The sequence below is a fragment of the Alosa sapidissima genome, chromosome 6 (assembly GCF_018492685.1).
Source record: "Alosa sapidissima isolate fAloSap1 chromosome 6, fAloSap1.pri, whole genome shotgun sequence".
In the NCBI taxonomy this organism is placed as follows: domain Eukaryota; kingdom Metazoa; phylum Chordata; class Actinopteri; order Clupeiformes; family Clupeidae; genus Alosa; species Alosa sapidissima.
Genome location: NC_055962.1, coordinates 18107528 through 18123872, shown reverse-complemented (window position 1 = coordinate 18123872; position 16345 = coordinate 18107528). Strand labels below are relative to the sequence as shown.

The following is a 16345-nucleotide window of genomic DNA, read 5'->3' as shown; positions in this document are numbered from 1 at the left end:
AAAAGCAAACAGTGCAGGGATTGAACAGTGCAATAGCTTTGCTTATTATTAAATATTAACTATGACTATGAAAAGACAAGAATGTAAACATCATAGAATTGCTTGACAAACAAGAAAAAATAATATCCTTTTGAACAATATAACAGGGAATAAGTTATAAGATGTAGATGGTATGATTATGTTATGTGTGGTATTGAAAAGTTGAATATAGTTATTTACATAACAATTTAAGTTATCTGTGAGGTCACACTTTGAAGAAAAAAAACTTAATGTGCAACAATGGTAATTTACATAAGTAGGTTAACCCAGAGTGGTAGAAAAAACCTATGGCTCTGGGGTAACCTAATATGACTAAATGTAATTACACATATTGACCTGCAGAGGGCCATGAACCCACTGACCCTACCCTTCCCCACACTGTAAACATGAATCTACAGTAGCACCTGCAAGATCCTCCATGCAGATATAGCGTTTGGAAGTACAGGCCTATTCTGGAGAAATATGATTGTGTTTCATTACTAAACTGCTGGTGTCTGGCATCCATGATTATTTGTGTGAGTGTCTGTAGCCCAACTGATAGAACAGGGGGCAACACTCCAAAGTAATCTGTTCAAAGATATAGAATATATAGGCCTAACTGGTGACTGAAATTGTACCTGTCAGTGGATTACAGCATCAAGTAGGCTAAATTAATAAATCTGAAATAAACTTTAGTCAGACAAATCTCCCCTGCTTGTCTTGGTAATTTCAAAGCCATGGGTTTAGGACAGACTGTTCTGCCATTCTAATGTTACTCGTTATTTTAAAGTTTGATTATTTTGACTAGGCTACTACAAGGCCGTGTAAATAGGCTATGGATATTTCACCAAGACCCATTTTCAGACCGAGTTTTCAGCAATATCATATCGCCACCTAGTGGGGAAGTGACGCTTGCATGACAAGTAGGACTACAGTAGACTACAGATGGTAGCCCAGAAAAGCTGCCCAAATCCGAGATGACCCCTCCCTCCCACATACACACACTGGCACGGTCACTTGGTCTAAGTGATTGTAGAGTTTAACAAATCAATTATTAATCTCTTTAGTTAAATGATAGTTAGGCTACATGACTTGTACTTGAATCAAAAAATACTCCCAATCTTAAATAACGATCACGTGGTGTGGTTATTAGCCACAAGTCGTAGCCTGTGAAGTCCCTCCCCAATTTTACCAAAACAAATGTAGCCTCAACACACGTGGCTCGGTGTAAGCGATCAATATAACGAAACTCTTCTGATCAACCATTTTAAAGACTCGCTGCCGTTTTAAAATGATAAAACATATGCAGAAGCGTATGCTTACCCTTTCTAACATGTTACCTGCACCCAAATCCACTAATTTCACATGTAGGCTATTATTTTTAACTGAGTCAGCCAATTCATAATTTCCACATCATTTGGAACTCTGCAACACGAACACCATTGCTGGGGGCCGCCTGCATTATAATGCAAAACACAATTAACATTTGAATTGGTATTAGGTATTATGTGAATGGTGACTGGCCTGGGTTAAAATAGCATTTTATTGTATAGAATAATATAAGTTTATGGTCAATGTCATTGTTATCGAAGGGATTGGACAGAAAGCGGAAGTGCACAACCAAAAGAGTTCTGTTTGCAAACAGTAGGGGGAGAGAGCGAGAAACAGAAATGGCGGCTCGATAGTATTCTCAGTGAGACAGTAATAGACGCGAGCCTTGATAGAACCGAGAGAAGCAGAGACGAAGAGAATCATGGTGAATACGAGAAAGAGCTCCAAATCCCTGCCATGCAGTCCGTTCATCTCATCCAGGACGAGGTCGTCTGTCAGGAACAACCCCAGTTCGGAAGAACCCAGTCATGTAAGAGCCGGTTTCTTTTCTTCAGTGACCGGTTAGCCCGCTAGCTTATTAGCTGGAATAGAGCTCATGTTTGGCCTGAAGATTGGTGTCTCACTGGTACCTCTTTTGTTCTTGAGTGCCGGTGAGGGATGACACTTGGCAACACCAGCACATAGACGGACAACGCTACAGGTCCCGTAGTGGTCTGGCATATAGTTGCAGTCTCGACTTGCAAATTTGCACAAATAGATTAGCTGACTGGCTAGCGAGCTAGTTTAATGAACACATAGCTAACCCACTAACCTAAGTTCTTTGTGTTGTTTCTTGTTGGCCGGTGGGAACAGCTAGCCGCAATGCTAACTCAGTAGCTCACCGCTGTTTGGTATCAACACACAGCTGACAGCAACGCGTCGCGAACAAAGAAGAAATTATTTGGGTTCTGTGAGTTCTGTGGGTTGCAAGTGTCAGACGCGTCAAAATACAGATGAATCCTGTGTATATCTGTGGGGGAAGGGAGTTAAACAGCCATAGACCCCTTGTGGTTCAAACAGACATCGTGCCTCATTTAGGAAGTTGCACTTAAACTTTTTCGTTGTTGTGGAAAAATAAATCAGTTTGACCACATGCCCTCGCAACATGTTTGTTTTGACGGTCGTTTGTCTTCTTTATCAAGCATTGATTTGAGAATATGTAACATGATTGTTTCAATTGTTTTGTTATTTGAAACGAGTCTGTCGCCACATCGCCATAATGTTTTTGATTGCACATAATGGACTGTACGCTGACATTCGCATGCAGGTGTTCTTAGTACCAAAACTCGGAATAGCACAAATGTATGTTATGCTGTTTTTGGCGTGATGTAAATAACGTCGTATTTAATATTGATGTGTTTCATGAAACGACATTTCTTGAACGTGGGGCATAAACTCGCTTGTTGACATCACTTATAAACAAAAGATAAGTTCAGTCTTGCCTTACAAATCAATCGCTCGTTAGTACGTAAAGTATGGACATCTGTAGCGAAATGAATCAATGATACTTGCTGCCATTTTAATTAACGTTAGATAATGCCATGTTCATGTTGTTATTTCAACACTCGTGGAGTTACTTGTAGCCCATTTAGCAGACCCGTTTATGCGACCTAGGCTACACATGTGATGTGCAGTAAAGAGCACTCCATTGAACCACTGACCTTGGCGTTGATGGTATCACTCTACAGGTTGAGTTCAGTTGCCCGATTGCAAATGGGCTATAGACTGACAAAGTGAGAGAGCCACAGTTAAACTGTCTTTATTTGCATGAGGAAAAGATACGTAGTAGTTTGACCAATTGAAGCAGGTAGGCAGGCTTGTGGGGGGAGAAGTGTGTGTGTGTGTACCAGTGAATGTTTCTGAAAATTCCAAAGGTATGTGTGTGTATGATAGTTGTGAAGTGCAATACATGTCCACTGAAGTCGGTGTTTTTGAAAAGTGGAGACATATCCTATGTGTTTGTTGTTGTGTTGATATGGCAATAGAGTGTGTACTTCAGTGTGTGTTTGCATAGCGTGTAGAACACTCTTTTTTGGTGTGTGTGTGTGTGTGTGTTTACAGTATGAGGTTGTGGGTACCGATTTGCATTGAGCTCAATGAACATCAAACCAGCTAATAGGCTAACTGAAATAACACCATGCCAATCTCTAGGTATGGTGAAGGGTATGTGATGATGTGGGGCTATTTTAATTCCAAAGGCCAAGGTAACTTTATCAGGATGCACAGTATTCTGGATCCATGAAATAACTGGCCTTTAAAAATAAAAATCTGCCTGTCTCTATGTGAATTTAACATAGGGGTGGCAATACTTATGACCCCTGTATTTTAAGGAAGAACATTTATTTATTTATGATACATTATTCATTCACTAAGAAAATTGGTGTCCTTAAAGGTTAGATATTTCCTAATTTTTCACTTAAGGCATTAAGATCAATTTCCAAAAGATGATTTTATATTCCTTTTTTCAGTCAACTTTAGCTTGGGTGCCAACACTTTTGACCATCACTGTACTCTCTTTTGCACCACTCCAGGCCAATTAAAAGGGCATCCTATCTCTCTCTGTCAAAATAAATCACTGCACTACATGCTGTCCATTTACCACAGACCATATTTTCCTTGCTGTTTGTCTCTGTTTGTTCTCATTGTTTCTCTTTGTGTCTGAGGGCGTACCCCCAAAGTCCGGTTAATTTGACCAGTGTGATTGCTCCGTACCGTAGCCGGGCACTGTGCGCTTATCTGTGCCCGGTTCCGCTTGAGGAGGTGGACTCGGACACGGTACGGTTGGTCTTCTGGTATTCTAGAACACAGCAGCTCAACCGTGCCTGGGTAAAGTTTGATAGTAGCCTATGCAGTGTGAGTTCCGACCAAGTGTACCGTCCCCAGTGTGAGTATACCCTGAGTTTTGTGGTCTATGGTTGTGAACCTCTCCTGTGGGTGGTAAACCTCTCCTGTGTGTGAGTGTGTAGAGGGGTTGCTTATGAAAAGGGTGAAAGTGTTGGGTGTGCCAGATGACACCTCTGCATGACATGACACCCCTGACCTTATATTCGTCTTAGTGAGGTCCATATCCCTACCAACTCCACGATAACCTCCTATATGACACATTTTGTGTTTATTCAGCAAAATATTTAAATTCATTGCATCACCATTTCAATACATTTCAACATATCAACAATCCCTTCCCTATCAACAACATCTTGACATCATGTCCTCTAATTTGTAAATGGTTCTGATTATCCACCTAGAAGTGTCAATTGATCATGAGCCACGACTGTAATAGCTATTCTATCTGTTGCCAGATGGTGGTGCTATGCCAAATATGCATCATAGGCATCATCATTACCATACCAATTAATAACCTGGGAAGTTTGAGCCATGTCAAGCAATGCATTTATCACACATTTCCTGTTTATGTGGCAAGGTATGCAAATTCATCATATCGCCATTTTAACACATTACTACATATCCATCCATATCCATCACCAACATCTCAACACAGTGTTTCCCATATATTGACTTATTTGTGGCGGCTCACCAAATATAAGCATTGACCACCACACAATGATTTTCCTGGTTGTACTAAATTGTGCTTAAATCTGGTTAGCATCATAACCACGCTGTGATAATTTGTTAAAAACTGTTGTATTCAAGTTAATTCTGCAAACCAACCACCACAAATGGAATTCAATTCTGTGGGAAACACTGCAAAATCATGTATACCAACTTTGACATGAATTGGATCAATCGTCTAGGACAGGGGCTCCCGACCTTTTTTGGCAGGTGACCCTATTTTGATGTCGCACCATGTTTGTTGTAACACCCAGTCGAGAGTGGGACTTTGATTTTCCCCAAATGTCCCAGCAAGCTAATTCGTTTGACTATCTTTGCTCGTGTGGTTGTTTTGCTACTTTGTTTTGGATGTTGATCAAGCATGATTACGTCAACATCAACATAACCCTTTGTAAATAGACGAGGAATTATGGTATGAAGGCATCGGCCTAGCCATGCAAATGACTGTTTTACACCATTTACGAGGCTCAAAGTAGCTCCATACTTCATTGGTAGACTATCGAGGGCCCTGACATTTTTGAAAAAGCACTGGTAGTTTATTTACAAGACGATTTATACAGACAGTACCTTCAGGAAGTTTACTGTTCGCCGCCCTCTTGAATTTAGTCACGATAAGTCAAGCGACGAGTACGAATGAACAGGTATGATAAGGGATCAGATTCCAAAAATAATTCCATGGAAATGCATGGATTCCAGTTGCTGCTACTAGGATTCTAGGGTACTACACAATTTAGTACAATCTGGAAAATCATTGTGTGGTGGTCGATGTTGATATTGTGGTGAGCCACCACAAATAAGTCTATGTATGGGAAACACTGCATTTAGAACTGTTTTAAACTCTAAAAAAGTGTGCACTCTGCATTCAACATTTGATTACTTAGATCCCATTATTCTCAATACAGCCCCGCACACCAGTGTCGAACTCTGCCGCCACCTCAGTGTAGATTTGTGTCTATTTTTGTCGCGCCGACAAAAAAAAATCCATCGTGACAAAATTAACCAACTTCTGTGTAGCCTAGAGATTTGTGTCGCCAGAGTGCAACATTTCCACTTGGGACGTGTTGTCGCTGCCATGTCGCCATCAATGTGCGCACCCCTTAAGCCACCAACAGAGCAGCAAGTGTTTCTAAACTGTCTAAGCATAAGTTGTATTTGCTCAGGATCGTGTGTGTGTGTGTGTGAGAATAGGTTTTTATACCGCTTGTCAATTTTCAATGTAACAGGGTACCCATTTACCTTGCAGGTGATACCAAGTGTCTCAAACTGATAAAAAGGGTCATTCCTGCATGACACAACGAAGTTGCATAATGCAATACTTAGCGTTCGAAGAAGCCCAGCAGTCATTACATTTGAAACTTTTTATAAGGTTTTTTTTTAAACTTTTTTTTTCACTTTTTTTTTTTTACTAACTCTGTGTGTGTGATGCAGAAGGAGGCGAGCAGTGATGTGAGCAGTCCCAGCAGCCCCCGCCTGTCCCCCCCCTCCAAGAGGACGCGGCGTCAGACACGCACCCCCAGCTCCAGTGACACATCACCCAGCCCACAGAGCAAAGAACAGAGAGTCAGCTGGCACGTGCCACACTACTGCACCAGGTGAGGAGAGAGAGACACACACACACGCAGAGAGACACACACACACACACACACACAGACACACAGACACAGAGACCCACAGCACCCAATACTTAGCCACAGCCATGAGGGGAGAGGACACACACACACACACACACACACACACACACACACACACATTAGCTTCAGAGCTATGCTTCCTACTGCCTCAGGTGAAGGCACACACAGTAGCTTCACAAACACCTTCTTCAGAGCTGTGCTTTCTATTATCTCAGGTGAAGGGACATGTACGTACACACAGACACACACACACACACTGCAGTTCAAAAGTCTGGGGTCACTTAGAAATTTCCAATTTCCATTCCACTCCATTATAGACAGAATACCGGCTGAGATCAGTTGCATTGCTTTTTTAATCAGGGCAGCAGATTTCAGATTACATTATGTGCTTACATAATTGCAAAAGGTTTTTCCCATGTTTTCTCAGTTAGCCTTTTAAAATGATATCAGATTAAACAGAATGAACCTTTGGAACATTGGATGAATGGTTGCTGACAATGGGCATTTGTATACTTATGTAGATATCGCATTAAAGATTAGCCATTTCTTTCCACAACAGTCATTTCCAACATTAATGATGAAAACAATGACATTTCTAAGTGACTCCAAACTTTTGAACGGTAGTGTACACTCAGACACATGTATATTAAATGGACCGTCACAAATGCATCAAACACATGCGCACACACACTGATTTGAGACACTTGTGTGTCTCTTTACTTGTATGTTGTTTTTCCCCTCGGGGAAGTTGCAACACAGATGGTAAATAAATTAATAAGATTGTCTCATGGTGATGGATGGAGTTCTGTGAACAGTCAATAAATTAGACTACATATCTTTTTTGGATGTATGGTTTTCTGGGGGTGAATTTAAATCTATTTTTGATGCAACATTAACTTATTGAAGTGCTGTTTGGCAAACAATGGGTCCTGTCTCGACTTTCTGACTCATTTTGAATCGCCTTTGACTGGTTGCTATGGGCATGCACAAACATGTCCTTAAAACAAACCTTAACATTCATTTTTAAAACTGTGCAACTCACCGAGTGGTTAGTGATGTTCGTTGATGTTCCAAAACAAGTAGCGTAGCGAAATACAGTTTCTGTCGTGTTTTATTTGCCATTTTGTAAAATCCCATTGATTTCTGTTGGAAGACTCATTGCTCCTTGATATCACTGTGCTACCGGAAACGGAAATGTGTCTGTTTATGGTTGTAGTCTTTCCCCCGCAAGACCTTCTTTTATTGTCTTCAGCTTCTTATTGTCTTCAGCTTCAGACTCAAATATTGAGCGGAAGTTTATACACAGTTGAGGTATCTGAAAAAATAGTTCCACAATAGCAAATAACACGCATTGAAATCATACATTGAACGAATCACAACATCAACGAACACCACCACTAACCAGTCGGTGAGTTGCACAGTTTTGAAAACGAACGTTAACGGGTTTGTGCATGCCCATAGCCAGCCAGTCAAAGGCAATTCAAAACTAGTCAGAAAGTCGAGACAGGACCCATCGTCAAACTTTCGGTGTCCACCACTCTAGTTCATCCAAAACAAACCAGAAAAGGGACTCAAAGTGCTAAATACCGGAAGTATCCTTTAATGAAAACTTCATTGTGAAACATTGCTTGGGCAAGACACACACACACACACACACACACACTCACACAGTTTAAACTCTCTACTCTCTCTATGGTTAACTTCCATACTCCATATTGCACTAGTTAAGTTTATACACAAATGATATGTAAGGGATAACAGGTGATGAGGTGTTTAGATATATATATATATTCAATGGACGAGGCAGAGGCAAACAACGTCATGACGTGAGGCAGGCTACATCTTCTTCACTTTAGCAGGTGGACAAACACCTTCACACAGAAACACACACGCCCCTCATTGGACGCCGCAGGAGCCAGATGATCACTCCACCACACCCCAGATGATCACCCCACCCCATCCCTAGCAGCCAGATGATCACTCCACCACACCCCAGATGATCACCCCAACCCATCCCTAGCAGCCAGATGATCTCTCCACCACCCCTACCCCACTCCACCACACCCCAGATGATCACCCACCCACCCCATGCCCTGTCCTATGAACCTCTTCACTCATTTGGTTGTTTCTTGTTTATTTATTGTTTTCTTCTGTCTTCAGGTTGTCCTCTGGTGCTCTCCAGAATGGACACAGTAAGTGTTCTTGTTTTTTCCCCCCTTTCCCTTTCTAACATCACGCCAATGGCTTCCTGATTGTGTAACAGTGGACACTTAAGTCAGAGAAGGAAGGTGCCGCACACTCTGAGTAAATGGAAAAAAACGTTTAACAGGCGATAACGTTTCGGCCTACAAGGCCTTCATCAGATCACATGCGATCTAAAGAAGGCCTTGTAGGCCGAAACGTTATCGCCTATTAAACGTTTTTTTAATTTACTTGGAGTGTGCGGCACCTTCCTTTTCTGACTTAAGTTATACACACCGGTAGCCAGCACCTCATCTTGGTGTGCGTTACATCTCTCCTCCATAAAGTAACAGTGGACACTGCCACTCTGCCACTATAGGCCCCCTGCATGTGTAAAATAGGGAACCATTCCAGTGTGTTCCCTTATGTGTAACACTGAACATCGTGCCAATAAGTTCCTGAGTGTGTAATGTTGGGACCCATTTCAGTAAGATTCAGTATAATGTGAATAAGTGTCCATGAAACACTTGACACAGTGCCAGGTAAATCCTTCATTTGTACCAGTGGAGACTGTTTAGTTCCTCTATTTGTACCACTGTGTATGGTGATGCTGAGTTCCTGTGTCAGTAACAGTTGTCATGATGCCAAGTTTCTTTATTTGTACTAGTGGGCACAATGCCAGCACTTTACTGGATGTGCAGAGCTGTGCACAGTTTCACTAAATTCCCTTTTCTCTACTTCTTGGCTTAAGACCACTAAGGTCCATGTGGCACAAAAGGATGTGACTTTGAGAATGTGTAATCCACTTCACAGGACTGATTGAGACTCAATTAGTTGGATCTGATTGCATCTGAAACTCTACTGGTGTCGTTTCTCATTGGATGATTCTGGACTCTTTGGAAGTAGATGTGTAGCCCCACCCCTTTGTTGTTTTTGCTGATTGGATGGGCTTGTAGCCCTCACCTGATTGGAGAACTCTATTTTCCCATCTCTCATCTTTAGTTTATTGCTGAATAGACAATTCTAAAGGCCCACCTCATAGTGGGATGCTGATTGGATAGATATGAAGCTCCGCCTTTTTTGTCTGATTGCAGCGCGTATGAGCCAACGGGAGCGTGGGGGCGGAGATGGAGGAGACGGAGACCACACCCACCTGAACGGGGAGGTGCGGAGTTGTCGCACCAGGAAGAGCACCTTTCAGCACCTCAACCAGAGCTTGCTATTTGACCAGCTCATCAACAGGTAGCACACACACACACTTACACACAGATTTACACACCGACATCAACAAGTAGCATACACATATGCATACACACACACACTTACACACAGACATCAACAGGTAGCATACACACACACACACACACTTACACTTACACACAGACATCAACAGGTAGCATACACATATACACACACACACACACACACACACACACACACACACACACAATTACACACAGACATCAACAGCCTGACACCGTTCTTCTACCAGTGGAGTGGCACAAGCAGACTTCATTTTGGAAGCTCTCATACAATAAAATGAGTCATTTGGATCTAACTGTTGTCCTGTCTTTGGACTGCATCATATCAGAGATTATGTCTGTCTTTTGATTGGGATTGTGGTAGCTGACAGGAAATGATGGTCAGTGTGTGTGTAAGAGAGAGAGAGAGAGTGTGTATGCACTCATCTCTGTGATGGGGGTAGTGATGCGTCAGCTGGTCTGGGACAGATGGCTGGTCAGTGCTGGAGGATTGAAGGCCAGCGTGAAATGCACCAGCCAATCTGCTCCCTTCAGAGGGAAACAAACAGCCCCTTACATGGGTTTCATCATGGCTGCCATACATACAGCTTTCCACTGACGTGTGTGTGTGTGTGTGTGTGTGTGTGTGTGTGTGTGTGTGTGTGTGTGTGTGTGTGTGTGTGTGTGTGTGTGTGTGTGTGTGTGTGTGTGTGTGTGTGTGTGTGTGTGTGTGTGTGTGTGTGTGTGCGCGCGCGTGTGAGCGAGCAGGGGGTGGTGGGGGCTGCTCTGTATGCAAAAACATGTACAATCTTGTTTTGGAGGGCTGTTGAGTTGGGTAAAGAAACATTGTTGAGAGCATATATATGCATGTGTTCTAATGATGTGTGTTTCTGTGTATGTATATACACAACGTACAGTCTTGATTTTGAGGGCAGTTGAGTGGTGCAGCATGCACTGTCTTCAATGGGTTTCAATGTGATCGAGAACATACATGTACAGCTGTCTAACAGAGTGTGTGTGTGTGTGTGTGTGTGTGTGTGTGGGGCGTGCATCCTTCTCCACGAGTTTCAACCTACATGTGTGAATGAAGCTGGGAGGTCTTCTTTTTGGATTTCTTGTCAGTTTTGAATACATATGTTTAAACAGAGTTTTTAAATGTGTTAGTGTGTATAAGTTGTGACTTATGTTTAGTTGTGTATGTTTGTTTGTTGAGAAGTGTTAATATGTTTTTCATTGTTGTCTGTTTGTGTGTTTTCAGCACGGCGGAAGCGGTTCTTCAGGAGATGGACAACATCAGCAGCATCCGGCAGAACCGCGAGGTGGAACGTCTTCGCATGTGGACTGACACTGAGCTGGTGGGTTCTGCAACGACTTTAGTAAGCATTTATAATTCACTCCATAAAATTCCTCATAAAAGAATACCATCATAGTGTGCAGGCCTTCAGACCACAGATGGAGCATCTTTGACTGGTTCTAAGGCCGGTACCATGGCTGTTTGATGGTAAATGTTCTGTGTTGGGGTTCTGCAGGAGAACATGGACATGTACTCACGTGTAAAAAGGAGAAAGTCGATGCGGCGGAACTCGTTCGGGATACAGACTCACCACAAAGCCCTCAGCAAGAAGGAGAGCCCAGCAGAGGATGAGGATGGGGGGAACACGGGGGGTAGGACACAGACACACACACACACACACACACAGACACACACACACACACACACACACACACACAGACACACACACACACACAGACACACACACACGCACAGACACACACACACGCACAGACACACACAGACACAGACACACGATTGCACACACAGACAATTGCACATGTACATGTAATTGCACACACACACACACACACACAGACAAAATAATTGCACACGTACATAGACACACACAGAGACATAAAAATTGCACACACACACACACACACACACACATAAAAATTGCCCAAGTACATACACACACACACACACACACACACACACACACACACGCAGAGACATAAAAATTGCGCACACACACACACACACAGACATAAAAATTGCGCACATACACATACAAATTGCATTCAATATATAAACACATGCACACTCACACACATATGAATGTACATACATATAAATATAACATTATTACACACACAAACATAACTGATAGATGGATTGATGGATAGATTGATGATGTTTTTTCCCCTTTCTCATAGAATCCAACGAAGAGGCTGACGACGACGAAGACGAAGATGACGGGGAGGAAGAGGACGATGAAGACGACGAAGGAGACGAGGCGGAAGAGCCTGGCGAAGAAAACGACCGCCCGTATAACCTCAGGCAGCGCAAGACTGTGCAGCGTTACGAGGCACCCCCTATAGGTAAGTTCCAGAAATACACACCTCTCAGGGGTCGCCGCCAGCGTGACCCCGGGGTCACTGGGAGGTCACCCAAGTTTGAACCGCTTTTATGCACACAAGAATGCTTTTTTTTTATGTACTGCACAGCTATTTTTTTTAAGTATATTTTTTGGGGCTTTTTATGCCTTTATTGAGATAGTGGAGATTGACAGGAAGCGAGTGGGAAAGAGTCGGGGTGGGATCCGGAAAGGACCACGGGGCGGGAATCAAACCCGGGTCGCCAGCGTTCGGTGCAGGCGCCCCAGCCAGTCGTGCCACGGCCGGGGCCCTGCACATCTATTTGATCAGGAAGATTATTGCTTCCTTTTAAGTGAGTCTGAATAAAAAAAAAAAAAGACTTGCGCTGCTTGTACTACTGCTGTGATTGATTTGTTTTTGTTTACACACTGTTTGTTGGTTTACTTTTTGCGGTCCCTCCCCGATCATGCCTGTGTGTCCTTTATGTCTGTCTGTTTGTTTGCAGAGCCCGTGAACAGAAAGCAGAGCACCAACTCCCTGTTTGACACACACAGGTCGCCGGCGCGGAGAAGCCATATCAGGTGGAGGCTTCTTTCTCCTCTCCTCTCCTCTCCTCTTCTCTTCTCACCTAGACGTCTTCTCTGGTGGCATATCCATTATCAGCGTCAGTGTGACCAAGGAGATTAAATGTCTCTGGGGTGTTAAAGAGGAGGGCATTTAAACTGTGTGTGTGTGTGTGTGTGTGTGTGTGTGTGTGCTGGACAGTGTCTGGCTTTGAGAAGGAGCAGACCTAAATGTCTTTGTTGGTGAAATCACTTCAAATGTGCTTTTGTGTTTTGTCCTCTCAGGATTAAGAAGCATGCCATCCACAGCAGTGACACCACCTCCTCCTCAGACGAGGAGCGCTTTGAGAGGAGGAAGAGCAAAAGCATGTCCCGTGCACGCAACAGGTGAAACACACACGCACGCACTCACACAGACAGACACACACACACAATTAAGATGTTATACAAAATTCAGCAAAAAACAGCAAAACTCCTCAAAGCACCCCACATATTCAGTGATGTCTTGAGAAAATCCTTTTTTTTTTTTTGTAACTCACAAAGTCCTTAGTGTTATTAGTATGGGATGTCAAAGTAATAGTTGAGAGGACTCCCAGTCCTAACTCTCTATGACCAAACAAATAGGAAGAACACAAAAGAAGTCTTTCTCTGAGGTTAGGAGTTCTTGCTTTTCTAAAAAAGTTGGTCTCTCCAGCTTTAGGAATAGAATTAAGAGGGGAAAAAAACCCTTAAATCAGAAACTTTAATTGTGCCTGGGGGAACTACTCTTCGTGGTAACATAAAATGCTCAGTGAAATCTGGCTCAGGTTTATATGGAATAAATACGTTGCTATTGTACTTGGCAGCCATTGTTAACCAGAGGTAACAAAATGTAGGATAGGATTCAGGGGCTTCAGCACTCGCTTCTAAAACCTTCTTATGGGGGCTTGTTGTGGTTTGTGGTCTGATGACAGGCTTGTGTAATGACAGTGAAGGAAGTATAATTTGTGAACTTGTGAAGGCGTTGAGGCATTACACAAGTGTGTGTGTGTGTGTGTGTGTGTATGTAAACAGACTACATGTGGTGGAAGGCCGAGGTGTGTTTCATTTGCTAACTCAGTTTAACTGAGATCCTGCTATGGTGTGGTGCGGTTAGTGTGGGAGGGGTTGCTGGGAGCAGGGGCACTGTGGGCTTTTGTGGAATGAGTGCTTCGCTAAGTAGTAAACAAGTGAACGATCTGACATTAGTATGCTTACTCAGTTAACACGCTTGCACACTCTCTTGCAACTGAAAAGCATTTTTGCGTTTTTTTGACAGCTAGTATGATGTTTTGTCTTCCACTCTCAAGTGTACCCAGTGTTGCATGTACAAAGACACATTCAAGATTTCCAACATTTTTTGTTGTTTGTGGGAGTTTATAGGTATATATATAAATTTTTTTAATGTTTGAACACCCATACTAATTTTCACACCTATTGACACAGCTACTCTCTGGTGGCTTGAGTTAAATGGTTTCTTTTCCTTTGAATGTTGGAGTTTAGTTGTGTATGCATTTGATGGAGCAGTGTGACTTATATTGTGTGTGTGTGTGTATTGTCCTTAGGTGTCTACCAATGAACCTGCGTGGTGACGACCTGACCAGTGGGGTGCTGAGGGATCGGGCCAAAGTGGGCGCTAGCCTGGCAGACGTGGACCCCATGAACATAGACTCTTCCGTAAGTATGCAGTATGGAAAAATAGTACATGTACAGATGGAACATTCATATATCCCAAGGGAAATGTAGGCATCCAGTAGCTTTTGTATAAGTATACAGTATATACTCCTTGATCCCATGAGGGAAATTTGGTCTCTGCATTTATCCCAATCCGCGAATTAGTGAAACACACTCAGCACACAGTGAACACACAGTGAGGTGAAGCACACACTAATCCAGACGCAGTGAGTTGCCTGCTACAGCGGCGCTCGGGGAGCAGTGAGGGGTTAGGTGCCTTGCTCAAGGGCACTTCAGCCGTGGAAATGCATGGATTCCAGTTGCTTCCAGTAGCAACTGGAATCCATGCATTTCCACAGAATTATTTTTGGAATCTGATCCCTTATCATACCTGTTCGTTCGTACTTGTCGCTCGCCGCTCTTATCGTGACTAAATTCAAGATGGCGTTGAACGGTAAAATTCCTTAAGGTGTACTGTCTGTATAAATGGTCTTGTAAGTAAACTACCAGTGCTTTTTCAAAGTTCTTAATGTCTCGTTTTAAATGTCAAGGCCCTCGAAAGTCTACCAATGAAGTATGGAGCTACTTTGAGCCTCGTAAATTGTGTAAAACAGTGATTTATTTGCATGGCTAGGCCGATGCCCGAGGCACCCCCATCGAAAAACTGTTGGTAGCATTGGCTAACTAGCGCCAGATTTCTGAGTGCAGGGGACAAGCCGAGATGAGCTATGAGACATACGTTCACACTCGGTATCATGTTTCAACACACTTTAGGTCAATATCACACCGGAATTCTCCTTTAACACACACATACAGAACAAATAAAACCACCACACTGTATTACCACACTGTATTACCACCACACCTATATTGCCCTTCTATGCTTTTATTTGTTATAATCGTTTGGTTTTGTTTATGTAAAGCACATTGAATGACCTCTGTGTATGAAATGTGCTATATAAATAAACTTGACTTGACTTGACACACTGTAAGAATAGAAATACAAATAGTAGTAGTAGAGTGTAGTACCTAGTAATATCGTATTTGTAGTTGTACATAGTATCTAAAAATCGTAGTACTAAGTATGTAGTAGTCATGACAGTATTTGAAGAGTTTGGTTCCAGAACGCCATAAATCCATTTTTGAAAACGTTAATAAGTCATGTTATTTAATTGGGTATTTCAGGTAATGTCAATAAAATTGCAGTTCTGTTGTTTTGATTGAGTAAAGATACATTAAGTAATAATACCCATTTACATTTCCACTGAAATTACTTGAAAAACAAAATGGAGAATATAGTGCTTTGTAGCCAAACTCTTCATTTCATATGTAGCAGTATGTAGTAGTAAAATGAAAAGTGAACCATATTAATAGATAACATTTCTCTGTGAATGTAGGTGATGTTCGACCGTGTTGGCGGTCTGGAGCACCACATTCGGGCGCTGAAGGAGATGGTGGTGTTCCCTCTGCTCTATCCCGAGGTGTTCGAGAAGTTCAAGATTCAGCCCCCGAGGTGAGGCGACACACACCTCTCGTGATTTTAGTCACAGCCCCCTGAAATCCACTTTAGCCCTTTATTGACCGTTTCAAGAGTTCCCATAGGGCATTGTTTTTGTTTTTCTTGTTGAAAGGGTCTATGGCACTGTGTTTACTGAAATAAAACTTTATATCACCACACAGAGGACTGTACTGAGGTTATGGACAG

General features: G+C 42.6%; 1 protein-coding gene across 6 annotated transcripts in view; it reads left to right on the top strand.

Annotated features, from left to right (window-relative positions):
- The first annotated feature begins 1617 nt into the window (after positions 1-1617).
- atad2b (ATPase family AAA domain containing 2B) overlaps positions 1618-16345 on the top strand; it is a 97257-nt gene continuing 82529 nt past the window's right edge. For 2 of the 6 annotated variants that reach the window (XM_042096563.1, XM_042096562.1), the window contains exons 1-11: positions 1620-1879; positions 6388-6551; positions 8751-8782; positions 9866-10013; positions 11271-11388; positions 11542-11677; positions 12224-12388; positions 12891-12966; positions 13234-13335; positions 14532-14643; positions 16038-16153. In XM_042096563.1, the coding sequence (XP_041952497.1) occupies positions 1772-1879; positions 6388-6551; positions 8751-8782; positions 9866-10013; positions 11271-11388; positions 11542-11677; positions 12224-12388; positions 12891-12966; positions 13234-13335; positions 14532-14643; positions 16038-16153 (1277 nt within the window). In that variant the 5' untranslated portion in view covers positions 1620-1771. Of the gene's footprint in view, positions 1880-6387; positions 6552-8750; positions 8783-9865; positions 10014-11270; positions 11389-11541; positions 11678-12223; positions 12389-12890; positions 12967-13233; positions 13336-14531; positions 14644-16037; positions 16154-16345 lie in introns of all 6 variants that reach the window. The other 4 variants (XM_042096567.1, XM_042096565.1, XM_042096566.1 and 1 more) reach the window with 4 other exon arrangements.